General features: G+C 38.2%; 5 protein-coding genes and 1 long non-coding RNA gene across 6 annotated transcripts in view; 3 read left to right on the forward strand and 3 right to left on the reverse strand.

The window, feature by feature from the left end:
• The window catches only part of LOC103508420 (gamma-tubulin complex component 4-like), a 6,409-nt gene extending 3,759 nt beyond the window's left edge, over positions 1–2,650 (forward strand). Inside the window, exons 6-9 of the mRNA XM_026822793.1 lie at positions 7–40; positions 801–899; positions 1,312–1,489; positions 2,401–2,650. Of these exons, the coding sequence (XP_026678594.1) occupies positions 7–40; positions 801–899; positions 1,312–1,489; positions 2,401–2,650 (561 nt within the window). The remainder of the gene's footprint in view (positions 1–6; positions 41–800; positions 900–1,311; positions 1,490–2,400) is intronic.
• Positions 2,651–4,073: 1,423 nt separating this feature from the next.
• LOC113467073 lies at positions 4,074–4,513 on the forward strand. The gene is made up of 2 exons (XR_003391276.1): positions 4,074–4,170; positions 4,317–4,513. It is a non-coding gene; the product is annotated as an uncharacterized LOC113467073 (long non-coding RNA).
• Positions 4,514–6,448: 1,935 nt separating this feature from the next.
• LOC103508181 (conserved oligomeric Golgi complex subunit 6-like) lies at positions 6,449–8,948 on the reverse strand. Its single transcript, XM_008472717.3, has 4 exons — positions 8,613–8,948; positions 8,150–8,260; positions 7,644–7,807; positions 6,449–6,704 (listed from the first exon to the last, which is right to left on the reverse strand). Exons 1-4 carry the CDS (start codon positions 8,724–8,726, stop codon positions 6,449–6,451), a joined length of 645 nt encoding a protein of 214 aa, XP_008470939.1. The 5' UTR covers positions 8,727–8,948.
• Positions 8,949–9,419: 471 nt separating this feature from the next.
• On the reverse strand, positions 9,420–10,229 carry LOC113466950 (conserved oligomeric Golgi complex subunit 6-like). The gene has a single exon (XM_026822796.1). The coding sequence runs from the start codon at positions 10,227–10,229 to the stop codon at positions 9,420–9,422; it is 810 nt and encodes a 269-aa protein (XP_026678597.1).
• A 131-nt stretch (positions 10,230–10,360) lies between these two features.
• On the reverse strand, positions 10,361–21,562 carry LOC103508438 (conserved oligomeric Golgi complex subunit 6-like). The gene is made up of 5 exons (XM_026822801.1): positions 21,559–21,562; positions 20,429–20,567; positions 19,746–20,053; positions 18,844–18,973; positions 10,361–11,283 (listed from the first exon to the last, which is right to left on the reverse strand). The coding sequence occupies exons 1-5, from the start codon at positions 21,560–21,562 to the stop codon at positions 10,365–10,367; spliced, it is 1,500 nt and encodes a 499-aa protein (XP_026678602.1). The 3' UTR covers positions 10,361–10,364.
• Positions 12,519–21,757, forward strand: LOC103508197 (cdc42 homolog). Its single transcript, XM_008472731.2, has 4 exons — positions 12,519–12,741; positions 13,664–13,927; positions 14,229–14,391; positions 20,687–21,757. The coding sequence occupies exons 1-3, from the start codon at positions 12,582–12,584 to the stop codon at positions 14,378–14,380; spliced, it is 576 nt and encodes a 191-aa protein (XP_008470953.1). The 5' UTR covers positions 12,519–12,581; the 3' UTR covers positions 14,381–14,391; positions 20,687–21,757.
• The last annotated feature ends 3,430 nt before the right edge of the window (positions 21,758–25,187 follow it).

The raw sequence follows: 25,187 nt of genomic DNA on the forward strand, positions 1-25,187 counted from the left end.
TCCAAGCTCCAAGGCAATGTCACCAGCTTTGCTGCAAAAAGTAAGTTTCAACTTATATTTTATGTGTACTTATATTTTATACATATTTCATGCATCCACCCACCTACCAAAAATTGGTCCAAATGGTTTACCATCTACACTCTACAGGTATCCAATCCAGTCCATCTCCCATCCGTTCTACATGAGTTTAATTCATTTCATTCGTTTAACATCTGCATATCACATTATTTTGACGTCACATCACCCATTATGTATAATCTCTTAGAGTTTTCTTCCGTGATATTACGTTCTGAGTTTTTCGAAGTGCAAAATACAAAGCACGAAGTTTTTTCCGAAAATTGGGCCAGTACCAACTTTCCTAGCGATATAACTTGTATAAGTTGTTTTAAGGATATAACTTGAGTATTTAGGGAAGTTTTAAGTTATAGCCCTGAAAACACTTTTCATTCACTTTACACTTTTTTTTTCATACACTTTGCACTTTTTTTTTCATTCACTTTACACCTTTTTTTTTTCATACACTTTACACTTTTTTTCATACACTTTACACCTTTTTTTTCATTCACTTTACACTTTTTACTTTCTATTATTTTTCATTCACTTTACACTCCTTTGTTTCTTCCTCAGATTTAAACCAGGCGCTCATCCAGTCTGCACGAAGCTTACTCAACATTGACTCGTACACTTTACACTTTTTTTTTCATACACTTTGCACTTTTTTTTCATTCACTTTACACTTTTTTTTCATACACTTTACTTTTTTTTTTCATTCACTTTACACTCCTTTGTTTCTTCCTCAGATTTAAACCAGGCGCTCATCCAGTCTGCACGAAGCTTACTCAACATTGACGAGAACGTGATCAGCAAGTTTAACTTCACCGTGGTGAAGAATCCAAACGGTAGGTAATCATCAACATTCTAGGTCGGGATTTTTTGGATCACTAAAGTTAAGCGATAGGTCTGGCTTTGGGACTTTAAACAAAGAGGATACCAGTCTGAATTTCCCTTGCTAAAGAAATAGCAAAGATTGAGTGCCCACTCGAAAAATTTCTAGCCAAAACCAAATGTCAGCCCAAAGCAATCATCCTATTTAGGGCTGATTGAGAGGCTGACCAAAAACGCCAACCCCGTCTGTAAATGGGAAAAGGTGAAGAAGAAGACTGAAGTTAAGCCACGTTGCTTCTGGTTGCCAGATGGATGACCAGCTGGACAGTTGAGTGTTATGTTGGGTTCTAGAACTTCTAGACAAAAAAAATAAATAAATAAAAAAAAAAACATTCAGATGACCTCTAATATCCTTCTGACCCACAGAGAAGTTGATGAATCAACTGTTTCTCAACTACAAACCCGACTGGCCATTGCAACTCCTATTCACGCCTCCTATCATAGAAAACTACAACACACTGTTCAAGTTCCTGCTCCGGTTGAAGAAAGCTCAACTAGATCTGCACAAGATTTGGCTCCGTGATACGAAAATGAAAAAGACCAGGTATCTTACTGCTCACTTTTCCTTTTGATAGAGATGTGTATGTGTAGAGTAAATGGTTTCTTCAAATTAAATTGATTCCAAGGGCACGGTAAACCTAGACAACCAGTGAGGTGAACATAGAGTCTACTCCGATTGAAGAAAGCTCAACTAGATCTGCACAAGATTTGGCTCCGTGATACGAAAATGAAAAACACCAGGTATCTTACTGCTCACTTTTCCTTTTGATAGAGATGTGTGTGTAGAGTAAATGGTTTCTTCAAATTAAATTGATTCCAAGGGCACGGTAAACCTAGACAACCAGTGAGGTGAACATAGAGTGAGCGAGTTATAAAAAAAAGAACTACTCTTTTCAGTAAAATACTCAGTTAATGAATCAGATCCTAACTCCTGAGACCCCTTATACTTATACCTACAGGAATTATTTATTTATTTTTTTTAAAGAGGTTTGACAGAGGGAACTGTAACTGCTAAGGTCTTATCGTTCCGAAATCGAAGAGAGAAAGAAGACAGGATAGGAGAAAGCCAGCCTTTCCGAGAACAAACCTTATCCCTTCAGGATAAAATCCGCCACGGGTGGGAATCGAACCCGGGACCTAGCACTTACAAGACGGCCAAGGTTTATGACATATTTCCTCGTTTCAATTGCAGCGGAATTCCCGCCACCTGGCAGCTTCGAACCCGGCTTATATTATTTTTTTTTAAAGAGGTTTGACAGAGGGAACTGTAACTGCTAAGGTCTTATCGTTCAGAAATCGAAGAGAGAAAGAAGACAGGATAGGAGAAAGCCAGCCTTTCCGAGAACAAACCTTATCCCTTCAGGATAAAATCCGCAACGGGCGGGAATCGAACCCGGGACCTAGCGCTTACAAGACAGCCAAGGTTTATGACATATTTCCTCGTTTCAATTGCAGCGGAATTCCCGCCACCTGGCAGCTTCGAACCCGGCTTATGTACTTGCTGGACAACCTCCAGTACTATCTGCAGGTAGACGTTTTGGAGAGTGAATACTCCCTACTGGTACAATCTGTACGGAACTCAGCCGACTTTGATCAGATCCAGTTAGCTCACATTGAGTTCCAGGCTAACGTTCTTAGCAAGGCTTTCATCTATGCTGGAGAGGTAAGGGGAAATTATGTATTAAGGATTAAGGAAAGCTACTAGAGACATTATACGCCACAGACCAAGTAGCCATTTTCAGGGAGTTGTAGAGGAAAAACTACAAACGATGGAAGAAAAGGGATTATCATTAACTAATTCTTTCAAAGCTTCAAGAACATCCTGAAATTACAAAAAATAAAATTATCAGTTGACAAATTATCCAAGGACAATAATTAATAACAGAAAGCTACTAGAGATATTATACGCCACAGACCAAGTAGCCATTTTCAGGGAGTTGTAGAGGAAAAACTACAAACGATGGAAGAAAACGGATTATCATTAACTAGCCTAGAGCGCTTACCTTGTAAGCGCTGGATCGCGGGTTCGAGGATTCTCCTAGCATGAGATCAATCTAACCCCAATGAAAGACATCCATTTGGGTAAAAATAAAAATATTGAATGGAGGATCGAATCCCATGTAAATTGGTGCGAGTTGAAGTTCGAAAATTCATTTTGAAATTTTCTAAGGCGGATTTCACATCTAGACACTTGTAGTATACGGCAATTTTCATGTGCTAGCCTAGAGCGCTTACCTTGTAAGCGCTGGATCGCGGGTTCGAGGATTCTCCTAGCATGAGATCAATCTGACCCCAATGAAAGACATGCATTTGGGTGAAAATAAAAATATTGAATGGATGATCGAATCCCATGTAAACTGGTGCGAGTTAAAGTTCGAAAATTCATTTTGAAATTTTCTAACTGCTGGTCCCTTGTATGTCTTCTCTTCGTAGAAGCTTAACCCATCCTTTAGGGCTGTTTGCCCCCTACACCTAAGCCTCGCAGTGGGCTTTTTGTGTACGAAATCATCTCTTCTCTCCAGGGCCGGATTACCCATAAGGCAGAATGGCAGACTGCCACGGGCCCCGCGCTTTTGGGGGCCCCGCGCTTTGAGGACTTACACTAGATATTATGGGGTTTTTCTAAAAAAAAAGAATGTTGCATGATATTTTGCATGAAAGATGTGTTCCAAACATTAAAACTTCAATGTGTAAAGAACTGAAACAGCAAAATACATTTTAATAACAAAACTCGTAGTCCGGTAATGATTGATACAAATGAATTAGGCAGGTATAGAAGTCAAGGTCTTATCGTCCCTAAATCGAAGAGTGAAGGAAGACAGGATTTTATACAGGATAGGAGAAAGCCAGATGTTCTGATAACGAACCTGTTTGGGATAAAATCCATCCCAGGTGGGAATAATTAACAAGAAAAATTGCCTATGAACCAATTCCTTTGGATTTGTAAACAATAATGAACATCATTGCAGTAAACCACAACAGGTGGTCATAAGGAAAAACTCCATATTTATGTTCCTATACCTATTACAAAGCAAAGTCCATTTTCTTCCTTACATAGTTAAAGCGCCTAATAATAAAAAAAATACAATATTAAACGAAATCTTCCTACAACAAATTTTTTCCCAATTTCTTTATATCGACGTTGTATTTAAAAAACTCATTTTGCCTGACATATCTTTTAATTTCCTTATCATTATCACTATAGAACAGAGTTTTTCAGCAAAGGTTAGAACACAAACAATAAGTAAGTCATACTCATACTGAGGTTTTTCCCAAATCTTTCTAGAAGATATCATACCAGGGTTTACTGAGGTTCCATCGAATTTTTAATTAGGACAGTTATCACTATAAAACAGAGTTTTTCAGCAAAGGTTAGAACACAAACAATAAGTAAGTCATACTGAGGTTTTTCCCAAATCTTTCTAGAAGATATCATACCAGGGTTTACTGAGGTTCCATCGAATTTTTAATTAGGACAGTTATGGTAGGGAGTCCGATTATGGTCTCATCCCCAGGATGTGATGCAATCTTTGAAAAACAAATTGTAGATAACTAGCACGATGTAAAGTCCCAGAACAACTTCGAATGTGTCCCACTTCGTCACGTCATATTCTACGGCCATTTTCTTTAATCTTTGTGGATGTAAAGTCCCAGAACAACTTCGAATGTGTCCCACTTCGTCACGTCATATTCTACGGCCATTTTCTTTAATCTTTGTGACTTTAGCAAAGCTTGACTTTATTAATCACTTGCTATTTATATCAACGCTTGGTTTCTGAATATTGAGAATAGAGTGGAACTTTGCTATTGGTTTTTGAATAACCTTCAAACCATATGACGTCTGGTTGTTGAAGACTTTTATTCTGATCTCATTCGAAGATTGTTTGACTGTCGTTGAATGTTGAATGAAATTTTCAGCAGTGAAGTTTTTGTGTTGCCTTTTTGGAGTGTGATTGTGTGTGTTGGGTTTGAACACTGATGGACTTGTGTGTTTGCCAGAAAGCTACTGAAATTTTAGCACCGTTTATTTTCCCGTACCTGTATTTATTTCGTTGTTCTTTCTTTCCATGTGTGTTCCGTTGTAGTGTGAAGTCAACTCGGAAATTTAGAGAAATATTCACGTGTTTTCTATGTTGTGTAATTTGGTTAGTATACTGTGTAGTTTGGTGGTGGACTTTGACTGGAAGTTATATCTGGCCATTATAACACTGAAATCGGAATCGTGTTCAGAAAATTTGTTCGGAAGTTAAAGGAGGCTATTACTATTATCCTTTGGGAAATCCTTTGAGATGTACTCGCAACATAGATTCAACATCATCACAATGTTTTTTCATACAATGAATGAGCACAGATTTATTGTGGTATTGTGGTCAAATTCTCAAACAATGTTGAGGACAGCCAGCCTAGTTATCTTCGTTGGTAGCGCGTCTGTCTTGTAAGCACTAGGCCGCGGGTTCGATGCCCGCCCTGGACACACTTTATCCTAAACAAATAAGCTTCGTTCTGGGAACGGCTGGCTTTCTCCTATCTTGTGTCCCTTTTTTCTTGGATTTCGGTACGATAAAACCTGATAACCTGCCTTGTTACAGTTCCCTCTATCAATAATAATAATAATAATAATAATAATAATAATAATAATAATAATAATAATAATAATAATAATAATAATAATCAAATGAAATGGAACTTGAAAGCCTGTTAGCTGGGCAGGCCTTCTAGGGGATGAAAAAATATTGGTGAAATCCATTGTAAGACAAGTTTTACTTGAAAATAATAGTAATAATGATAAGTATTAACATAATAAAAAAAATCAAATAGCCCTCAACCACTTTAACCCAATATAAACCTAGGGGTATCGGCGCGAACGACCTACTGTTCATCCTGCTAAAACGGAACCAAGAAGAGAAATCATTTGTTTTATTTTCCAACAATGTCCGGCCCATACCCCCAGGTTAAAGTTGTTGGATTGAGCTATTCAGGACTTTTCAGTCTCATCGTGACAGTATAATCCGGTTATATTCTTCTTTTCTATCCAAGTCCATAGGGAGACATGTGTATTTACCATCTGTATATTTTATCAAGCGCAGTCTCCTTGTACATAGTCATCTGCTGTTGAATGTCGAGGGCGCAAGTTTCATAAACGACCTACTGTTCATCCTGCTAAAACGGAACCAAGAAGAGAAATCATTTGTTTTATTTTCCAACAATGCCCGGCCCATAGTCCCAGGTTAAAGTTGTTGGATTGAGCTTTTCAGGACTTTTCAGTCTCATTGTTGCAGTATAAACCGGGTATATTCTTCTTTTCTATCCAAGTCCATAGGAAGAAATGTGTATTTACCATCTGTATATTTTATCAAGCGCAGTCTCCTTGTACATAGTCATCTGCTGTTGAATGTCGAGGGCGCAAGTTTCATAGCTTTTCAGGACTTTTCAGTCTCATCGTGGCAGTATAATCCGGGTATATTCTTCTTTTCTATCCAAGTCCATAGGAAGACATGTGTATTTACCATCTGTATATTTTATCAAGTGCAGTCTCCTTGTACATAGTCATCTGCTGTTGAATGTCGAGGGCGCAAGTTTCATGTCCCGATTGTAAGAGCAGTTTACACGCCTGACTGATACTGTCCACTCGGTCTAGGACGTTGAAAAATGCCATGCTGATTTCATTACTATTCCGCAGTGTATTGAGTTCAGACTCGTTCAGTTGAAATTCTCGAATGAAGGCTTCAGAGATTTTCTGCTTCATTGTGATTTTATCACTGGAAAAGAAAAGAAAAAGGTCACTTTACTATGTACCTAAATAAGTACTACTGGTTGTGTATAGCATACTTGGCTTGGATATTAGGCTTGGAGAAAAGTTTCTTGGTGTTTTAAACAGCTATCTAAATCTAAGGGATCAGATTATCCAAGAGGGGGGGGGGAAGGCTCATCCATAAAAAGACCTGCCTTGGTGGTGTAGTGGTCAAGGCGCTCGCCTGGTAAACAGGAGGGCGTGGGTTCAATCCCAGCCGAGGTATGGAATCCTCAATATAATTTGAGAATTTGACCACAATAATAGTAGTAGCCTACTGCTGGAGTAAAGGGACTTTTCAGTCCTATTTAGTGGTCAAGGCGCTCGCCTGGTAAACAGGAGGGCGTGGGTTCAATCCCAGCCGAGGTATGGAATTTTATCCTCAATCCTAATTTGAGAATTTGACCACAATAATAGTAGTAGCCTACTGCTGGAGTAAAGGGACTTTTCAGTCCTATGCGAGCCACAATAATAGTAGTAGCCTACTGCTCGAGTAAAGGGACTTTTCAGTCCTATGCGAGCAGTATAAATAAGCACTATTATTATTACTAAATAAGTACTACTGGTTGTGTATTATGTGTATAGCATACTTGGCTTGGATATTAGGCTTGGAGAAAAGTTTCTTGGTGTTTTAAACAGCTATCTAAATCTAAGGGATCAGATTATATAAATAAGCACTATTATTATTATTATTTTCGTCCATGTTTGCTATGTACAGTCATATCTAGAGAAACTTTAAATCAGTAAGTCAAGTAAGAATAGGGAATAGGAATCCAGTGCTTGGTTTCATCCAAACCTTTCTTTGTCCATGTTTGCTATGTACCTACAGTCATATCTAGAGAAACTTTAAATCAGTAAGTCAAGTAAGAATAGGGAATAGGAATCCAGTGCTTGGTTTCATCCAAACCTTTCTGTCTGGAGTTTGGTTGTTTGCTGTATAAGCTGGTGAGTCTGAGCCTTGGTGTTCTGCAGCTGAGTTGTCATACTTGTGACAGCATTGTTCATTTGGAGCACATCCTCATGCATTGTGTCCAACGTTTCTTTCACCTTACGGAATGCGGAGACAAAATCCTGAAATAACAGAGAAAAATTAAGAACATTAATTCTGTTACTTCTCTAGAAATCTATATAAACTGTAGATGGCTGGGTGATGTGACTTGAACTTTACCTCATTCCTTAAAAATATTAAATAAATAAAACAAAAAAGAAGAAAAATGTTTCTTTCACCTTACGGAATGCGGAGACAAAATCCTGAAATAACAGAGAAAAATTAAGAATATTAATTCTGTTACTTCTCTAGAAATCTATAAACTGTAGATGGCTGGGTGATGTGACTTGAACTTTACCTCATTCCTTAAAAATATTAAATAAATAAAACAAAAAAGAAGAAAAAAAAGGCATTTACTTACTTACCTCATTTATAGCTAAACTTCTTTTTTCAATTTGACTCCTTAGATTTCTCCTTGAGATTAATGTGTTGTCCGTGAAAAATATTGATAATTCTTTCAAAGCTTCAAGAACATCCTGAAATTACAAAAAATAAAATTATCAGTTGACAAATTATCCAAGGACAATAATTAATAACCAATATGTAAATAAATTAAAAAAAAAAAAATCTCTGGAGTATGCTTTGTATTCTACAGGTAATTTTACTTTGACCTCCAAAGGATTAATTTCTTAGGGAATTTTACTTATATGTATTTTTTTTTTTCAAATGTTTTGAACTCTTGATGTTTGCGTGCCTTCAGGCACACATGAAATGGTACACACTTCAGTACCAGAGATTCACAACTGGTTGTAGTGGTTGTTGGACATGTCCTAAATGAAAAAAAAAAAAAAAAAAAAAAAAAAAAAGATGGATCTCAGTTATATCTACCTTATCATTGTCTATATTTGTGTCTATGACTTTGTTTAGTCTCTTCTGAATAATACTGCTATTCTTATCATCACTGTCAACACCCTGCAGACCAATGCCCGACTTGGAATCCATGTCTACGTGGAATCGTAAGATCTGAAAGTGAACCTGTCTACAAAACTCTCTTTCCAAGTTGTCTTTTCACTCAGACATCTTTGCTCTGAAGGGAAAGTCATACACTCAACACTAATAAATCAAGGTTGATTCTTTACTAAAGTGGAAAGACGAAAGACTGAAAAAGTGACACAAATGCAAATTTTTCTGATAAGACCTGTAGATAAGCCATTTTAAACTTTTCATTTTCGAAAAATCCCGCCTTCCATGGAGGTTGAAAATTATCGATATCAAAACAAAGGCCCGTCCACACTCTTCAACAAATTGGTCATACACTCAACACTAATAAATCAAGGTTGATTCTTTACTAAAGTGGAAAGACGAAAGACTGAAAAGTGACACAAATGCAAATTTTTCTGATAAGACCTGTAGATAAGCCATTTTAAACTTTTCATTTTCGAAAAATCCCGCCTTCCATGCAAATAGATCTACACCTCCTGTATGGCAGGTGTAGCAGGAGGTTGCTGAACACTAGACACATCCTGTAACTGCTCCTTACTCTTCGTCTCCAATATAGTCCTTATCTCCGCCGGAGTTTTACTCAACAGTGTTGCCGGATTCTCATACATATTGGTTACATAGAATTTTTTAAAGTGGGTTACAGGGTGTACAGTAGACAAAAGACAGGAGAACATTATCGACTTATAAATACATCTACACCTCCTGTATGGCAGGTGTAGCAGAAGGTTGCTGAACATTAGACACATCCTGTAACTGCTCCTTACTCTTCGTCTCCAATATAGTCCTTATCTCTGCCGGAGTTTTACTCAACAGTGTTGCCGGATTCTCATACATATTGGTTGGATCATGTACAGCTTCATACAGTTGCCGATAGATGGCGCAAATTACCTGACAGGATCGGGTCAGAATAGCATTCCTATGTTCTCCATTGAGAATCAAATTCACCTGAGGCAAAACCAACGTGTTGGGATTGGCGAGGAAGTTATCGAAATTCCTGAGGAAATTATTCAGACTCGCTACTTCCATGCCTGGGATGCGAGACAAGGCGTCTTGCCTTCCCCCAGGGCTGGTCGCTCGATTGTTCACCTCCTGGAGAATGGTGTACATTGGCGCCAAATTCAAATTGACGACGAACGAGCTGGACTGTTCGGAAGTAAGCGTGTCGACCTGTACATCACACTGTGCAGCGAGGCGTTCCCTATAGTGACCAATGTTTGGGTACTCTTCCAATGCCTTGGTCATGGTGTGTATGGAGTTGAGCAGATAGACACTCATATGTACCGTGCTCAGACGGGAGGCACTCAGATTAATCGTCTGTAGGAGAGGATCTATAATGTTACTCACAACACGTAGGGTGTCACTCTGCCTATCCGTCTCGTCCTCATAATGTTGAGCAGCGCTGAGCATTTCCCGTAGTAGATTCAGCAGATGTGTAACCCCCGGGGACGGAATGAGGTCGGGACCCGGTGCCTCTACCTTCTCGAGAATCTTAACACGCACCATACGTTGAAGCGTGTTAACAAACACGCCTTCACTGGTTTCCACTAACTCGATGAGTGTTTTGTCCAGACTGCTGGATGGAATGACGCCTCCTATTGTTTTCCTGTAGAATCTGAAATGGGGAAAGAATAAATAGATCTACACCTCCTGTATGGCAGGTGTAGCAGGAGGTTGCTGAACATTAGACACATCCTGTATCTGCTCCTTACTCTTCGTCTCCAATATAGTCCTTATCTCCGCCGGAGTTTTACTCAACAGTGTTGCCGGATTCTCATACATATTGGTTGGATCATGTACAGCTTCATACAGTTGCCGATAGATGGCGCAAATTACCTGACAGGATCGGGTCAGAATAGCATTCCTATGTTCTCCATTGAGAATCAAATTCACCTGAGGCAAAACCAACGTGTTGGGATTGGCGAGGAAGTTATCGAAATTCCTGAGGAAATTATTCAGACTCGCTACTTCCATGCCTGGGATGCGAGACAAGGCGTCTTGCCTTCCCCCAGGGCTGGTCGCTCGATTGTTCACCTCCTGGAGAATGGTGTACATTGGCGCCAAATTCAAATTGACGACGAACGAGCTGGACTGTTCGGAAGTAAGCGTGTCGACCTGTACATCACACTGTGCAGCGAGGCGTTCCCTATAGTGACCAATGTTTGGGTACTCTTCCAATGCCTTGGTCATGGTGTGTATGGAGTTGAGCAGATAGACACTCATATGTACCGTGCTCAGACGGGAGGCACTCAGATTAATCGTCTGTAGGAGAGGATCTATAATGTTACTCACAACACGTAGGGTGTCACTCTGCCTATCCGTCTCGTCCTCATAATGTTGAGCAGCGCTGAGCATTTCCCGTAGTAGATTCAGCAGATGTGTAACCCCCGGGGACGGAATGAGGTCGGGACCCGGTGCCTCTACCTTCTCGAGAATCTTAACACGCACCATACGTTGAAGCGTGTTAACAAACACGCCTTCACTGGTTTCCACTAACTCGATGAGTGTTTTGTCCAGACTGCTGGATGGAATGACGCCTCCTATTGTTTTCCTGTAGAATCTGAAATGGGGAAAGAAAAATACAATCAACTCTATTTTTTAAGAGGTTTGATTGAGGGAACTGTATCGTCCCGAAATCTAAGAGAGGAGGACAGGATTAGAAAAAGCCAGCCGTTCCGAGAACGAACCTTATCCGTTTAGGATAACGTTTGCCGCAGGCAGGGTTCAAACCACTGACCTAGCGCTTACAAGGCTAACGCGCTACCCTCCAAAACTAACTAGGCTGGCATTCTGAAATTCGCAACAACACATTTCCAAGCAACTAATCAACAGTCCCAAAGTGTTCATATGTGTGATAATTGCCCGAGTGTTTGCAAGAGAGGTGGGTGGGGCCAGTTTGGGGTATAAGAACTCTGTCACACATTTCCAAGGAACTAATCGACAGTCCCAAAGTGTTCATATGTGTGATAATTGCCCGAGTGTTTGCAAGAGAGGTGGGTGGGGCCAGTTTGGGGTATAAGAACTCTGTCTAGTCTAGTGCATAGTTAGCATTTTAAGGCCCTAATAATTTGCTACAATCATGGAGAGGTAATAGCCTGCATTATTCTCATATAAGTAACAATCTATTTAAATATCTATAAGAGGATACATGACATTGTAGTAGGCACATTCATTGAGTTCTATTGTTCCACAGTAAATATCAATGAACATTTTCTCACTTGTACCTTTTCTTTTTCAGGATTTTCCTATTTGAATATCTATAAGAGGATACATGACATTATAGTAGGCACATTCATTGAGTTCTATTGTTCCACAGTAAATATCAATGAACATTTTCTCACCTGTACCTTTTCTTTTTCAGGATTTTCGAGAGTGGTAGAATATCTCTAGTCCTGTAAGGTTTAAATTTTGCCAGAATAATGCAAACAATCAAGTGTGTTGTAGTCGGTGATGGAGCTGTGGGTAAAACATGTCTGCTTATTTCATACACAACAAACAAATTTCCTTCAGAATATGTACCGACAGTTTTCGACAACTATGCAGTCACTGTTATGATTGGAGGAGAACCATACACTTTAGGTGAGTAATTTTTGAGACCTTTTTTTCTGTCAATAATGTCTGGTGGTTGTATGAAGATGAACACCCAAATAGGTACTTACCTCAAAACTTATTTACTAATAGGAGTTATTTGAATATCTATAAGAGGATACATGACATTTTAGTAGGCACATTCATTGAGTTCTATTGTTCCACAGTAAATATCAATGAACATTTTCTCACTTGTACCTTTTCTTTTTCAGGATTTTCGAGAGTGGCAGAATATCTCTAGTCCTGTAAGGTTTAAATTTTGCCAGAACAATGCAAACAATCAAGTGTGTTGTAGTTGGTGATGGAGCTGTGGGTAAAACATGTCTGCTTATTTCATACACAACAAACAAATTTCCTTCAGAATATGTACCGACAGTTTTCGATAACTATGCAGTCACTGTTATGATTGGAGGAGAACCATACACTTTAGGTGAGTAATTTTTGAGACCCTTTTTTTCTGTCAATAATGTCTGGTGGTTGTATGAAGATGAACACCCAAATAGGTACTTACCTCAAAACTTATTTACTAATAAGAGTAAGAAAGAGGAAAGGGAAGATTAAATTGGGGTCTTCATTTGTTTGTTTTCATCTCTATCTTTGTATTTATATTCATCTTAGATTGATATCATTCTGTTTGCATCTGTTTTTAGGTCTATTTGATACAGCTGGTCAAGAAGATTACGACAGACTACGTCCACTCAGCTATCCTCAGACTGATGTTTTTCTTGTTTGCTTTGGGTGAGTAATTTTTGAGACCTTTTTTTCTGTCAATAATGTCTGGTGGTTGTATGAAGATGAACACCCAAATTGGTACTTACCTCAAAACTTATTTACTAATAAGAGTAAGAAAGAGGAAAGGGAAGATTAAATTGGGGTCTTCATCTGTTTGTTTTCATCTCTATCTTTGTATTTATATTCACCTTAGATTTGTTTAGGATAACGTTTGCCGCGGGCAGGGTTCAAACCACTGACCTAGCGCTTACAAGGCTAACGCGCTACCCTCCAAAACTAACTAGGCTGGCATTCTGAAATTCGCAACGATTTTTTCTTTGCTGCTTTGGGAAACACTAAACAACTTGGTTGCCTAGTAACATGATGAACATCAGGCGGTCCGTTGATTGGAACCGAAAATTAGGCGGGTGGTTCTGGTTCATCAGTACCGAACATTCTCCCCCCATGAAGCTCCATACTTTGGGCTTCATCACCAACATCAACCCTGGTTGGGTAAGGGACAGGAGTAAGAAAGAGGAAAGGGAAGATTAAATTGGGGTCTTCATCTGTTTGTTTTCATCTCTATCTTTGTATTTATATTCACCTTAGATTGATATCATTCTGTTTGCATCTGTTTTCAGGTCTATTTGATACAGCTGGTCAAGAAGATTACGACAGACTACGTCCACTCAGCTATCCTCAGACTGATGTTTTTCTTGTTTGCTTTTCTGTTGTGTCTCCATCTTCCTTTGAAAATGTGAAAGAGAAATGGGTTCCAGAAATAACACATCATTGTCAGAAAACACCTTTCCTCTTGGTAGGAACACAAATTGATTTGCGAGAAGATGCCCCCACACTAGAGAAATTAGCAAAAAACAAACAGAAACCAATCTCATTTGAACAAGGTAAATATTATTATCCTATAAACCTATAGACTAGACTTCAACTTTTTTTTTACTAAAAAAATATTCCTCAGTCTTGCATGATAAGATGTACAGCATTTTAGTTGGTAAATAAGAACTTCTACTTCAGTCAATGGCAGTCCTAATATTTAAATGGGCTCTATAATAAAAGAAAGAAAAAGGTAAGCCACACATTAATATGACTTGATTTTTAGGAGAGAAACAGCAGTCCTAATATTTAAATGGGCTCTATAATAAAAGAAAGAAAAAGGTAAGCCACACATTAATATGACTTGATTTTTAGGAGAGAAACTGGCAAAAGAATTGAAAGCAGTCAAGTATGTGGAATGTTCAGCTCTCACACAGAAAGGCTTGAAGAATGTTTTCGATGAAGCCATTCTTGCAGCTCTAGAACCTCCCGAGCCACCCAAGAAAAGGAAGTGTGTCCTCTTGTAACAGATTCATTTGTAAGTAGCAGGAGAGAAACTGGCAAAAGAATTGAAAGCAGTCAAGTATGTGGAATGTTCAGCTCTCACACAGAAAGGCTTGAAGAATGTTTTTGATGAAGCCATTCTTGCAGCTCTAGAACCTCCCGAGCCACCCAAGAAAAGGAAGTGTGTCCTCTTGTAACAGATTCATTTGTAAGTAGTCTTAAAAAATATATGGAATTAGATATACCCTTAAATTAAGCTCGATCCACAGATAATGGCACATGCACAGTTTGCAAAGTGCTTTGCTTACTACTAAGCTATTATACAAACCTCAGTAGTGTAGTGGTTAGCACGGTGGACTCTGGATCTGGAGGTTAGTGGTTCAAGTCCTAGTCAAGTCATTAAATTTAGCATAGTTTATCAAGCAAGGAAGGACATTTGTGACAAGCATTTAATGCTCAACACAATTAAATTTCCTTTTTGAATTAAGCTCAATCCACAGATAATGGCACATGCACAGTTTGCAAAGTGCTTTGCTTACTACTAAGCTATTATACCAACCTCAGTAGTGTAGTGGTTAGCACAGTGGACTCTGGATCTGGAGGTTAGTGGTTCAAGTCCTAGTCAAGTCATTAAATTTAGCATAGTTTGTCAAGCAAGGAAGGACATTTGTGACAAGCATTTAATGCTCAACACAGTTAAAATTCCTTTTTTTTTTTTTTTACTAAGCTATTATTTTTGGGACTGAATTAGGATACTTCTGATAGATGGTCTATTTCATACATACTCAAAGCTGTTGTTCCTGACGTATGCTATGATATAGGTGACATTCTGTTTGGATAAGAGCAGAAACATAGCGTTGAGCATTTCATACGTGACTAGAAGCAGGATGATCCAAATGCAGATCACTATGAACGAACTGCGATGAGAGTGGATCATTGCCGGTTGAGATGGTCCGTGAATTCTGAAAATGGGGAACATAAATGATTATAAGAGAGAGATGATTGCAAGAAGTGGACAAGAGGAGAGTTGGTATTGGATACCCTAATAGACAGGTATGTACTTTGTTGGTAAAGGGTTCTCCCGTTATTGTTGCAAATAATAGGGAGTTTTGCAAACAAAATTAGCGTCCCGTTAACTGAACCGGGAAAGAAAAATACAATCAACTCTATTTTTTAAAAGGTTTGATTGAGGGAACTGTATCGTCCCGAAATCTAAGAGAGGAGGACAGGATTAGAAAAAGCCAGCCGTTCCGAGAACGAACCTTAAGACAGAACGTTTCGCTCATATCGAGAATGGTGCTCATCAGATGATTCACCTGAGGAAGGAAGGATTTTTTTTTAATGGGTTTAAAGCTGTAAACGGCGTGATCACGTTTTAACACGAAAGCGCCTGACGGAAAAAAATTAAAGCCAAGTGTCCACTGGCGATAAATATTGCGAAAGTTAGACCTGACATGTAGGATGACATTCTCCCGGTGTATTTTCCTTTCGGAATCAAAGCCAAGTGTCCACTGGCGATAAATATTGCGAAAGTTAGACCTGACATGTAGGATGACATTCTCCCGGTGTATTTTCCTTTCGGAAACGCCAAAAGAGGGAAACGATCTTCAAAAGGGGGGGGGGAATTCAGAAAGGAAATGGGTTTAAAGCTGTAAACGGCGTGATCACGTTTTAACACGAAAGCGCCTGACGGAAAAAAAATTAAAGCCAAGTGTCCACTGGCGATAAATATTGCGAAAGTTAGACCTGACATGAAGGATGACATTCTCCCGGTGTATTTTCCTTTCGGAAACGCCAAAAGAGGGAAACGATCTTCAAAAGGGGGGGGGGAATTCAGAAAGGACTGGGCGGGAATCGAACCCGCGACCTAGCGCTTACAAGGCAGACCCGCTACCCTTCAAGCTAACTAGGCTGGCACAACCAAGTTTAGAAATAGAAAATGGTCGGACATTGCTGTGAGGGCCTTTACTTATGTCGCAACCAAGTTTAGAAACAGAAAATGGTCGGACATTGCTGTGAGGGCCTTTACTTATGTCACAACCAAGCTTATAAACTGAGAAAATGGTCGGAAATTTGACTTGCTGTGAGAGTCTTTACTTACTGGATGTACAGTGACAGACAGAGGGTTTTGGTCATGGGACAATACATTGCTTGATGTGGGCTGAAACAGAAGTGGTTTTGAGTGAGAGAAGCAGGGCCGGATTAGCCCCCCGCGGGGCCCGGGGCAGTTTCAAAGGCGCGGGGCCCCCAGGACCTACCCCCCTCCCAGATGATTTCATACACAAAAAGCCCACTCCGAGGCTTAGGTGTAGGGGCAAACAGCCCTGAAGGACGGGTCAAGCTTCTACGAAGAGAAGACATACAAGGGACCAGCAGTTAGAAAATTTCAACATCAAGAGTTCAAAACATTTGAAAAAAAAAAAATACATATAAGTAAAATTCCCCAAGAAATTAATCCTTTGGAGGTCAAAGTAAAATTACCTGTAGAATACAAAGCATACTCCAGAGATTTTTTTATTTATTTATTTACATATTGGTTATTAATTATTGTCCTTGGATAATTTGTCAACTGATAATTTTATTTTTTGTAATTTCAGGATGTTCTTGAAGCTTTGAAAGAATTAGTTAATGATAATCCCTTTTCTTCCATCGTTTGTAGTTTTTCCTCTACAACTCCCTGAAAATGGCTACTTGGTCTGTGGCGTATAATGTCTCTAGTAGCTTTCCTTAATCACACGATCTACAGAGCTAGAAGCTTTGGGCGTCAAATTCGATACCACCATTGCCAACCTAATACTCCTCATGTGCGAACTGAGAAGGCTTAGATCTCGCTCTGTACAGATAGAACAACTGCTGACCAGGCTAGACTATAACAAGTGGTTCACTAGAGAGCTGGCTGCGAGAACTTGAAGAGGAAATGTAAGAGAATGACGATGACAGGAACAAGAACAAGAGTGTAAAGAAAGAATATGAAAAGAGGAAATCTGGAAAGTCCTAGAAAAATCCATAAATAGATACTCCTCATGTGCGAACTGAGAAGGCTTAGATCTCGCTCTGTACAGATAGAACAACTGCTAACCAGGCTAGACTATAACAAGTGGTTCACTAGAGAGCTGGCTGCGAGAACTTGAGGATTCTTAAAGAATGACGATAACCCATCCTTTAAAGCTGTTTGCCCCTACACAGGGGCATAGGCTCCTGAGTGCGCCTTTTGTGTATGCAGGTTTTATCCTAGACACCTAGACCTTAGCAGTTACAGGTAATAATAGGAAAGAACCAAAGGAATTTTAATTATGTTGAGCATAAATGCTTGTCACAAATGTTGTTCCCTGCTTAATGCACCACGCTAAATTTTATGACTTGACTAGGACTCGAACCACCAACCTCCAGATCCGAAGTCCACGGCGCTAACCACTACACCACTGAGGTTGGTAATAGGAAAGAACCAAGTCAAATAACAAAGTGTAGAGAGAGAATATGAAAAGAGGAATTCTGGAAAGTCTTAGAAAAAAATCCATATGAGTCAATTTTTCATAAGAGCTATAATAATGCATTTTGTTTACATAAATACATAGTTTTAATAAAATATACAAAAAATATAAATCTCTCTTGAAAAACAATCGAAAATTCATTTTTCTTTAGGATCCCTATCTACTTCAAATAATTTGTTTTCAACAAACAAATTATTTCAAGACATAGAATTTTTTAAAGTGGGTTACTGGGTGTACAGTGTACAGTACACAAAAGACAGGAGAACATTATCGACTTATAAATAGATTTGCACACGATGCACACTTTTTTCGCACTTTGTTTTTGTGCTCGTTGATAAAAAACGAAAAAACAGCAAATGGCCGACTTTAATCTGTAAACATTCAAAAAGTTGGAATTTTTTGCTGCAGGGTTTTCCGATTTCCGACTGCTTTTCTTGAAGTTTTCATGGTTTTTCTTGTATTATCTAATGAATTGTCAAGTACTGAAGTGAATTGTGATCCTGATAGCCATTTAAATAGTGGAGTGCATTCTTCTCGTTTAGTTGGTGAGTTGTTTGGTGGTTTCTCTTTTCTCTCCAAACTGGTACAGTCAATGACCTTGAATAGTAACACTACAACATTACACATCCATTCCTTCATGAAGAATAATCACCAATATTCACAAGAATTACTATCGAGTTAGTCATTAGTGACTGTATTATCACATCGAGCCTTTCTAAGAGAGGAGGACAGGATTAGAAAAAGCCAGCCGTTCCGAGAACGAACCTTATCTGTTTAGGATAACGTTTGCCGCGGGCAGGGTTCAAACCACTGACCTAGCGCTTACAAGGCTAACGCGCTACCCTCCAAAACTAACTAGGCTGGCATTCTGAAATTCGCAACTCTCAACTCAATATCTTTCTGACTTTATGTCTGGTGGTACCAAGCGAACAGTTTATATCTTGTTGACTTTATGCCTGACGGTACTAAGAGAAAACTGAAAATTTCTTACGTACCTGAGTAGAGAGGTGACTGTATAGAGAGCAATAGGTGAAGTATTGCTGGTTAGTATTTTCTCTATCCTCACACGGAGAGGGTTGGTTACACCTTCACTGATGTTAGCGAGAGAATCGCTAATCACTTGGTCTGAAAAAAAAAAGGGAACAATAACAAAAATAGTGAAAGTTAATTTATATACTGCTCAAATAGGACTAAAAAGTCCCTTTACCCCAGGAAGAGGGAACAATAACAAAAATAGTGAAAGTTAATTTATATACTGCTCAAATAGGACTAAAAAGTCCCTTTACCCCAGGAAGCACTAGGCTACTACTAGGTATGTACATTGGTACTGCCTTGAAGTAATGGCACGCTTTGTCAGGGGAGGGTATAGCATCCCATTCAATTAAAAAAAAGTACATTGGTAGGTATTATTGTGGTCAAATACTCAGAAAACGTTGAAGATAAAATTTCATATCTCTACAAGAATTGAACACACGCTCTCCTATTTACCAGGCGACCATCTTGACCAATACACCACCGATGCAAATACGACTATTTACGTAAGGCGATAAAATGGGAACAATAACAAAAATAGAGCAAGTTAATTTATATACTGCTCAAATAGGACTAAAAAGTCCCTTTACCCCAGGAAGTACTAGGCTACTACTAGGTATGTACATTGGTACTGCCTTGAAGTAATGGCACGCTCTGTCAGGGCAGGGTATAGCATATAGCATCCCATTCCATAAAAAAAAAGTACATTGGTAGGTATTATTGTGGTCAAATACTCAGAAAATGTTGAAGATAAAATTTCATATCTCGACAGGGATTGAACACACGCTCTCCTATCAGGTATACCTGTCGTCAGGTCTACCTGATAATGAGTGGCTGGCCTCAAATTTCTCACACAAATACTTACCCTTATCTGTCCGCGAGCACAGTTTGAGTATGGCAATCAGATGCGTCTTCTCCCGCGGTATATTGGCATACAGCCAGCCCAGCATGTCACTCGTGTAGCGACGCACGTCATACGCATGCGTTTCTATCGCGTTGGGCCCGCATGTGAGCGCGTTGATAAACAGACGCACCAGAATGGCGCGCCGGCATGTACAATATTCGGCAAGGATGTAGGAGAAGAGAACGGTGTGGTCTTGAAGACAAAACATGGATTTGGCCAAGAGCAGAGCTAGTTCAGGGGTTTCGATGTCCTTGCAGTGTAGCTGACACCTGGTGAAATGGGAAGAGAAATCATTAGTTGTGGGTTTCATTTGTCAGGGCAGGGTATAGCATATAGCATCCCATTCCATTAAAAAAAAAGTACATTGGTAGGTATTATTGTGGTCAAATACTCAGAAAATGTTGAAGATAAAATTTCATATCTCGACAAGAATTGAACACACGCTCTCCTATTTACCAGGCGACCATCTTGACCAATACACCACCGATGCAAATACGACTATTTACGTAAGGCCAGCCACTCACTATCAGGTAGACCTGACAGGTAGAACTGATCAGGTATACCTGTTGTCAGGTCTACCTGATAATGAGTGGCTGGCCTAAAATCTCTCACACAAATACTTACCCTTATCTGTCCGCGAGCACAGTTTGAGTAGGGCAATCAGATGCGTCTTCTCCCGCGGTATATTGGCATGCAGCCAGCCCAGCATGTCACTCGTGTAGCGACGCACGTCATACGCATGCGTTTCTATCGCGTTGGGCCCGCATGTGAGCGCGTTGATATCTTACAGGAAGACTTTGAGTATGCTTAGAGGTTAACAAAAACTTCAAAATGAGTAACAGGATATTAGATAGGTATGTAAACTTAACAAAAGACTCTTCTTTCTTCCTTTGTTTGTCCAGCAAACATTTGAAAATTACACCAACCAATATATTATGTGTGAGATGAACCTAACTCAAGGAGCTACATGAGTCCATGTCAATGCAGAACCTAATTCCAAGCCAGGACTAATTCAATGTTGATTATTATGTAAATGTAAAGTATACCTCCTTTTTCTGTCAAATAATTTCTTTTCATTTGGCATATTTTGTTCACCAAATCTAGAAGATATATTTTATTTAATTGGAGGGCTTAGGATTGATTGTGTAAAGATGTTTTGGGAATGTTTGGTGAAGAAAATATGCCTAATGAATGGATAAAATATCCCCCCCTATTCTTTTAATTTTACTGCACTTGTTTCTATTTGCTTCTTTTTATATAAATCAAGGGTAAACACATAAGTGAAGACAATGGAATAGATGAAATATTGTATACATATTGCATGTATAGAATAGACCAATTAAGGGTTAGTTTTCTCTATATTTATTGGATTCTACTTAACGAAATTCGTTTCTGGAGCTAAGTTTTAATATTCAATACTCACGAGGTTGTAGAAGTGGATGATGCTAATTTCAGACTGGTTAGTTTGGTCTATTTAGCCTATTAAAATAAAAGAAAGTCCTGCCCACCCTTGCCTAGCTTTTAGGTGATCAGTGGTTCTCAGACTTTTTGGGGTGTTCATTCATATTGCACACCACTGCTGCACATTGGGTACAAGGTACAAATGTGTGAAGAGTGTGAGAGAGTTGTAAAAAAGAATTTCTCTTTTCAGTGGACAACTCAGTTAATGAGTCAGATCCTAACTCCCTGTAAAGGGAGTGAAGAGTGAGTGACATGTTTTAGGATCTGACTGATTGAGTCCCGTGAAAAGAGTAGTTCTTTTTTTATAACTCACTCATTCTTTACACATCTCTACTTTAGGTGTTCTTGTTTGTCCTTTACCCTTGTCTTTAAGATTATGAAAGGAAAATTGAGTATTGAAACTTGGTTCTGATTGAACTAGATGAGCTGTTCAGTGTGATAGTTCTTTGATTTTTTTACTTTTGCTGACTTTATGAGTTGACTAATACATCATTCTGGACCGAGATATTGAGGAAAAGTCAATTTGACCCTTGCAAATTACTTTTGCTGACTTTATGAGTTGACTAATACATCATTCTGGACCGAGATATTGAGGAAAAGTCAATTTGACCCTTGCAAATTTAGGTACTCGTTTATTTTTGCGGTAATTCAAAAATTATCATTTAAAAAATATAAATATTATTTATTTTACTAATAAAATGTAAATTTCCAAACATTGTAAACCTAAAACCATTGTAGAAAAATGATAATTTTGTTCTGTCTTACTAATGATAAGATGAGTTTAGAAAAGGAAATATTAGGTTGAAAATAATCATTATTTCATGTTTATGTATTTCTTAGTCAATCAATTAGTTGTTTGGATAACAGCGTGCACTTGGTGAATTTGATTTATTTCTTGTTGGACAAATACGTATCGAAGTGTACAGTCAATCAATTAGTTGTTTGGATAACAGCGTGCACTTGGTGAATTTGATTTATTTCTTGTTGGACAAATACGTATCGAAGTGTACTTTTTTCTTTGTATATAATTATTTAGAATTTCATTAGAAATGTAGATAAGTGATTGGAAAATGGCTCGTGCTGTTTTCGACTAGACAGGCAGCAGAACGAAGTCGCCGTATTTAACATTTCGAATTACATAAAATATATCGTAAAAAGTATGGTTTTTCTTTCTCAACGAATATTTATTTCTATCCTATTTATTGGTCAATTTTAGATAAGTGATTGGAAAATGGCTCGCGCCGTTTTCGACTAGACAGGCAGCAGAACGAAGTCGCCGTATTTAACATTATTTCGAATTACATAAAATATATCGTAAAAAGTATGGTTTTTCTTTCTCAACGAATATTTATTTCTATCCTATTTATTGGTCAATTTTATATTGATAATCATAATCACAGAGGTACATAAACACGAGTGATGTGTCAACGTAAAGTTCGCGCATATCAAAAAGACAAAGAAGCTGGCAAATGAACTCTGCATTTACCTATGTTTATTGTTTTTTATTTCTTTTCCTCACGAATTTTTTTCTCTAATTTTTTTGTTTGTAAATTTTCTCCCCGTCATGGATTGAAAATAAAATTATCTATAAATTAAATTAACTAAATTCGAACATTTAAAATTGTGCCATTAACTATCTTTAACCTTCGAGGGACAGAATAGAAAATATTCTTGTATTTCATAATATGAGTTGTAACATTTTTCTCCTATTTTTTTGGTTTTTTTTCTCTCTAATTTTTTTGTTTGTAAATTTTCTCCCCGTCATGGATTAAAAATAAAATTATCTATAAATTAAATTAACTAAATTCGAACATTTAAAATTGTGCCATTAACTATCTTTGACCTTTGAGGGACAGAATAGAAAATATTCTTGTATTTCATAATATGAGTTGTAACATTTTTCTCCTATTTTTTTGGTTCCTAAGGAATATTTTTGAACCCTCGAGGAAATATCTTCTCTTAAGTCAACTTTTCCTGAATCCATCCAAAAATATTTGCGACGGCAAAATATTTGCGGCGTTTCCCTATTGCTAAATAGACCCTCTTAGTGAAACGTCCTTTAAAAAAAACTCTTTTACCGTTGCATAAGAGTGTTTCAAAAATTGCCTGAATGAAAGGCATTTCAGTACTAATAGGTTCTGGCTCTATTTTCTCCTCTAATCCTGAAATCTCTATTTTATGATTAGAGGAATGATCATTTAGAATGTTCATGGCCGGGGCTACACTTGGAAATTAAACTATGGTTAACTTTTATTCTTCGAGTGTGGCCTCGGGCATTAGAATCCAGCAAAGCAGTCGTTTTGTGGACGTCAATAATACATAATTAAGATTGACTCTTTTCAATAAAAAATTGAATGTCATTGAACCCTCGAGGAAATATCTTCTCTTAAGTCAACTTTTCCTGAATCCATCCACTGACTCTTGGACAGCAAAATATTTGCGGCGTTTCCCTGTTGCTAAATAGACCCTCTTAGCGAAACGTCCTTTAAAAAACTCATAGCCCTTTGTAGCCATGTTGCTCATTGCCTTTTTTGCCTAGGTAACCCTCCAATGCTTTTACCGTTGTATAAGAGTGTTTCAAAAATTGCCTGAATCAATCGCATTTCAGTACTAATGGGTTCTGGCCTGGCATAATTCTCTCCTCTAATCCTGAAATCTCTATTTTATGATTAGAGGAATGATCATTTAGAATGTTCATGGCCGAGGCTACACTTGGAAATTAAACTATGGTTAACTTTTATTCTTCGAGTGTGGCCTCAGGCATTAGAATCCAGCAAAGCAGTCGTTTTGTGGACGTCAATAATACATAATTAAGATTGACTCTTTTCAATAAAAAATTGAATGTCACGCATATTTCTTCTCATATTTTGTTCTGAGCTCTCGATAGACAGGTAATTTCTTCAGTATATAAATTCAAACTAAAAAAATACGCTACTAAAATTAATTTAATTATCAATTATTTATTATATGTATATTTTTTTAATTATTATTCGATTAAACGGAAAACACACAAGTAAAAGAAATGAACTTTCAGGTACTTCAAAATTAGTTTTTTTTTTTACTCCCGTTGCGGCGTTTCCCTATTGCTAAATAGACCCTCTTAGTGAAACGTCCTTTAAAAAAAACTCATAGTCCTTTGTAGCCATGTTGCTCATTGCCTTTTTTAACCTAGGTAACCCTCCAATGCTTTTACCGTTGCATAAGAGTGTTTCAAAAATTGCCTGAATTAATGGCATTTCAGTACTAATGGGTTCTGGCTCTATTTTCTCCTCTAATCCTGAAATCTCTATTTTATGATTAGAGGAATGATCATTTAGAATGTTCATGGCCGGGGCTAGGACCGATTGCAATACTCTCATTACTAGTATAGCTCGCTATACTGTAGTAATAGAAAGTAATAACGAGTGGATGTGCCTATCAAACCCATATTAATAAAAATCTTCAGACGGGGCCGACGTTTTTGGTCAGCCTCTCAATCCGCCCTGAGTGATCACTTTTAGACTAAAATTTGGTTTTGGCTACAAAAAAAAAGACCGATTGCAATACTTACATTACTAGTATAGCTCGCTATACTGTAGTAATAGAAAGTAATAACGAGTGGATGTGCCTTTTACACTCAACCTTTGCTTTACCAAGGTGGTATGTGATTGGAAAATGGCTCGTGCTGTTTTCGACTAGACAGGCAGCAGAACGAAGTCGCCGTATTTAACATTTCGAATTACATAAAATATGTAAACAACGTGATGTTTCTTGGGTAAAATGATTGGATGAGCATGATGATACTCAATTTGACTTGCATTGGAAATGCGACCACCGCATAACAATACATTATCTTGTAGAAAGGGGCGCAACTTGAGTAGGGATTGAGATACTGGCTTGTTATTTCTCAAATTCTTCAGCTCAGCAGCAAACACTTCTCCTTGTAAAGCTTGAATTAATCTC

The sequence above is a fragment of the Diaphorina citri genome, unplaced genomic scaffold (assembly GCF_000475195.1).
Source record: "Diaphorina citri unplaced genomic scaffold, Diaci psyllid genome assembly version 1.1 scaffold19, whole genome shotgun sequence".
NCBI classification, from domain to species: Eukaryota; Metazoa; Arthropoda; class Insecta; order Hemiptera; family Psyllidae; genus Diaphorina; species Diaphorina citri.